Source organism: Oncorhynchus kisutch, unplaced genomic scaffold, assembly GCF_002021735.2.
Source record: "Oncorhynchus kisutch isolate 150728-3 unplaced genomic scaffold, Okis_V2 Okis02a-Okis13b_hom, whole genome shotgun sequence".
NCBI lineage: Eukaryota > Metazoa > Chordata > Actinopteri > Salmoniformes > Salmonidae > Oncorhynchus > Oncorhynchus kisutch.
This window is the reverse complement of record NW_022261979.1, coordinates 4,414,121-4,418,787: the sequence shown is the minus strand read 5'-3', so window position 1 is coordinate 4,418,787 and position 4,667 is coordinate 4,414,121. Positions and strand designations below refer to the sequence as shown.

Genomic DNA, 4,667 nt, shown 5'->3' with positions numbered 1-4,667 from the left:
AGTATCCCATAGTGTCTGGAATACAACTGTATTAAGCCCCTTACAACACCCCCCTGCAAAAACGACATGTTGTCTCAAACATTTCACTGGCCTCAAAACAAACAGAATATGTAAGTACTGGTCATGAGAACAATGGAGAAAACTGTCCTAACAGCCATATAACTATCTAGACCTGTCCCGTCTGCCTTTATTGGCAAAAACACAACACCCACTAACGAGAAAATATATACACATCAGAACATCTCTAGTTGGTATCCTGATAAGAGCTTGGCAGCCCTAAAGTGTTATAGGTTAGAATTTCTCTGGGCCTCCTCTGCGGGCTGAACGGAGGGGCAAGGCCATGGGTGACCCCAATGAATCAGTGTCCACTTCGTCATGAGATGATTGAATCGGCGTAGAGGTGGATCAAAGAATCACCAGCAGCAAGAGCGGCGACATTGATGTATTCAGAGAAGAGAGTCGGCCCGAGAATTGAACCCTGTGGCACCCCCATAGAGACAACAGGCCCTCCGATTTTACACCCTGACACACATTATCAGAGAAGTAGTTGGTGAACCAGGCGAGGCAATTCATTTGAGAAACCAAGGCTGTTGAGTCTGCCAATAAGAATGTTGTGATTGACAGTCGAAAGCCTTAGCCAGGTCGATGAATACGGCTGCACAGTAATGTCTCTTTTCGATGGCGGTTATGATATCGTTTAGGACCTTGAGCGTGGCTGAGGTGCACCCATAACCAGCTCTGAAACCAGATTGCATAGTGGAGAAGGTACGGTGGGATTCGAAATGGTCGGTAATCTGTTTGTTAACTTGGCTTTTGAAGACCTTAGAAAGGCAGGGTAGGATAGATATAGGTCTGTAGCAGTTTGGGTCTAGTGTCTCCCCCTTTGAAGAGGGGGATGACCACTGCAGCTTTCCAATCTATGGTAATCTCGGACGATACGAAAGAGAGGTTGAACAGGCTAGTAATAGGGGTTGCAACAATTTTGGCCGATCATTTTAGAAAGAGAGGGTAGGGAAGGATGAGGACGAGATCAGATCCTCACTTCTCAGTGCCGTCCACCTCATTGTCAGTGCCATGGACGGTGAGATAGAGAGCAGTTTTCACAGGATTCTCCAGTTATTATTTGATCAGTTCCTGGGAAACTAGGTTCACTACTGTGGTTTTATGTGTGTATAATTATATCTTCAGGAATGACAGATGAAGGTCTCTCTGTGTTGGGATCCTGTTGCAGTCCTCCAGTCTTACAGGCCCTGCAGATCCTGGTGAGTTCACACCTGCTTGATTGAGCCTCCAGTCCTGTATGACCTGGAGTTCATTTTTCTAGGTTTTTGTTTATGTAAATGTATTTGGGTTTATCTGTGGCAAATGACATCAAGCCTTCTAATGCGGACACTACTAATGAATCTCAATGGCAGCACCCAAGTGGGCTACAGCTGACTGAGTCCCCAGGCTAGCCTCTCCATAACAGATCACTGAGGGAGGCTGAAACAGCTGCATTAGGGAGCTGCCTTTCCTCAAATCAAATTGACCAAAATAACAGTACAACAGGGAACGAGCATGTACTGTGTGCTTTATTAGCTCAAGCAATTACAAATCAAATGTGTTTGAATGAAATCCAGAATTACATGCAGAACAGCGCCATCTCCTGGATAGTGGTGGGGCTGCCCTGAATGATGTATTGCATCAAAGTATAGGTCACATCAATTACACGTTTATAAGTAATTTAGGAGTTTCTTATGGAGGCCACCGATCTCAAATCTAAGGTAATTTAACCTTTAAAAGTAATTTACTTAATAATTTACTAAAGATATTTGATTAATCATTTTGCTCATTATCTTTGTAATGAGTGATCTACAAGGCTGTAACACTAATGATTTGAAAGACATTTGTTTATTTTATAGCATTCAAAATAATATATCTCTAAATCTCCAAAATAACTCTACTCATCAATACTGGGACAAGCCTATTTGCTTCTAAGTATTTTAAACAATGCATACAAATCAGGTTTTGCAGTATAAAGGACTTCCATTATGTTTCACATTGATAAACAGTTCAGTATCAATTAAAACATGCATCATGTCTAACTATTTGTCATTTTAAAGTGTTTTTCATTGTTGCAAATTCTAGGGATGCAGATGCCACATTAATTCCTGTGCTGCTTGTCCTCCAGGTGCAGCATGTGGCAGCAGGGAGTGGGGAGACCCTCTCTCTGAGAGATGCTGGTCTGGCTGTTCTGACTGAGGAGGAGCTGTATCAGAGGACAGAGAGTCTCTTTGGTCACTCTGAAGTTACACTGAAGAGAGAGGAGGACACACTGAGGACAGAGATGAAGGACCAGCCTGGATACCTTCCTCTAGTCATGAGTATCACTGTGAAAGGCCTGGCCTCTTTAGTGTAAGGAGGGAGGGAGAGGGAGAGAGAGACCATGCAACTTGTAAATCCCGTTTGAACTGATACACTCAGTATTCCATTCCATGTCTTACTCTTGCACTAGTTGAGCCACAGAACCAGTGATCAACAGTGTATGTATCCTTGTAATGTTTTCAGTAAAGTTCAACAAACGATATCAGACGTCCTGACCTCCATTCTTCTAGTCATTAGATAATACAACATAAAGTGGGACATTACAGAGGGGGGGGGGGGGGGTAGTTTATTAGGATCCCCATTAGATAATACAACATAAAGGCACATTACAGAAGGAGGGAGGGAGGGAAGAGGGTGGGAGGGAAGAGGGTGGGAGGGAGGGAGGGAGGGAGGGAGGGAGGGAGGGAGGGAGGGAGGGAGGGAGGGAGGGAGGGAAGAGGGTGGGGATCCTACGTTTTAGCATTGTCAAGTGACCCACATGTCAAGAACAGAAACAGAATCCTGTTCAAAATACTGTTAACCAGAATCATGTCCAAAGGACATTCAAAAACATTTCTGTGAAGTCCGTTATTGTTGTAGACTCATTTGAAAGTGTAAACTTTCTCACATTACTGTGCTACCAGGTTCAAAAAGTATAAGAGGAAGTCCAGCACCATGGTAATCTTGATGTTTTGAATACCAGGGTGATGAAGATGTTATTCTTTTTAATAATGATTCTATGCTCAAAGATAACATCCCCAATGCTGAATATGTGGAGTCAGTATCATGGTCCATTCCTTTGATGTCTGATTCACAGTGTTTGAACAACATAGACATTTTGTCATCACCTATGTGATGTGCGCGTGTGTGTGTGTGTGAGAGAGAGAGAGAGAGAGAGGGTATGAGTGGGTGTATGTGTGGGTATGTGTCTGTGCATATGAATGGGAGAGTGAAGGAGGGTGAATATGAATATGTGTAGGAGGGTGGGAGAGAATGGATGTGTGGAGGACTACGCTATATGTTGTGTGTGAATGAAGGAGAATGGATGAGAAAGTAGGTGTATAGAGGGGTGTACAGTAGATGTGTTTGAGAAGAAGGGATGGGGGAAAGACAGAGGTGCTGATAAACTGGGTCTGGTGGGTAAGAGAGGACAAGGAGGGGAGGTGCTGATAAACTGGGTCTGGTGGGTAAGAGAGGACAAGGAGGGGAGGTGCTGATAAACTGGGTCTGGTGGGTAAGAGAGGACAAGGAGGGGAGGTCCTTATAAACTGGGTCTGGTGGGTAAGAGAGGACAAGGAGGGGAGGTCCTGATAAACTGGGTCTGGTGGGTAAGAGAGGACAAGGAGGGCAGGTGCTGATAAACTGGGTCTGGTGGGTAAGAGAGGACAAGGAGGGGAGGTGCTGATAAACTGGGTCTGGTGGGTAAGAGAGGAGGGCAGGTGCTGATATATATATATATGGACTTGGTCTTTTACCAAATAGGGCTATCTTCTGTATACCCCCCACCTTGTCACAACACAACTGATTGGCTCAAACGCATTAAGAAGGAAGGAAATTCCACAAATGAACTTTTAAGGCACACCTGTTAATTGAAATGCATTCCAGGTGATTACCTCATGGCACTGGTTGAGAGAATGCCAAGAGTGTGCAAAGCTGTCATCAAGGCAAAGGGTGGCTATTTGAAGAATCTCAAATATACAATATATTTTGATTTGTTTAACACTTTTTTGGAAACTACATAATTCCATATGTGCTATTTCATAGTTTTGATGTCGTCACTATTATTCTACAATGTAGAAAATAGTACAACTTATTAAAACCCTTGAATGAGTCGGTGTGTCCAAACTTTTGACTGGTACTGTATATTTATTTGTTTTCATATTATATATATATTTTTTATTGCACTCAAGATAGGAAATGTATACATACGAACAACTACTAACAGGCGCACACAGATAATGACTACATCTCATCTGCCCAGACCTGCATGCTCACACCACCATCCCTAGTGCGTGCATGATTGTTTGCCACTTGGCCCTTATTAATGTGTTTTTCTCGTATGCCAAAGATGATTCAAATATATTATTTTTCTTTGATGATTATAAAGTATTCTGGAGAAATCCAGTCTGTTTGTGGCAACGTTCCACTCCTTGCCACTCCTCATTGTGCTAAACATGACAAGCAGTGGCAAGGAGTGTAATGTTAGCACAGACAGACTGGATTTCTCCAGGTTACTTATAACGCTGTATTCAGATTCATTAAGACATTTACTGGTCTAATACCTCTATTTAAAAAAAGAACTATAGCAACAACCAAGTATTTTG

General features: G+C 42.9%; 1 protein-coding gene across 1 annotated transcript; it reads left to right on the top strand.

Annotated features, from left to right (window-relative positions):
* Nucleotides 1–1,017: 1,017 nt before the first annotated feature.
* Nucleotides 1,018–2,566, top strand: LOC116359329 (gasdermin-E-like). The gene is made up of 3 exons (XM_031812223.1): nt 1,018–1,081; nt 1,189–1,262; nt 2,171–2,566. The coding sequence occupies exons 1-3, from the start codon at nt 1,075–1,077 to the stop codon at nt 2,396–2,398; spliced, it is 309 nt and encodes a 102-aa protein (XP_031668083.1). The 5' UTR covers nt 1,018–1,074; the 3' UTR covers nt 2,399–2,566.
* The last annotated feature ends 2,101 nt before the right edge of the window (nt 2,567–4,667 follow it).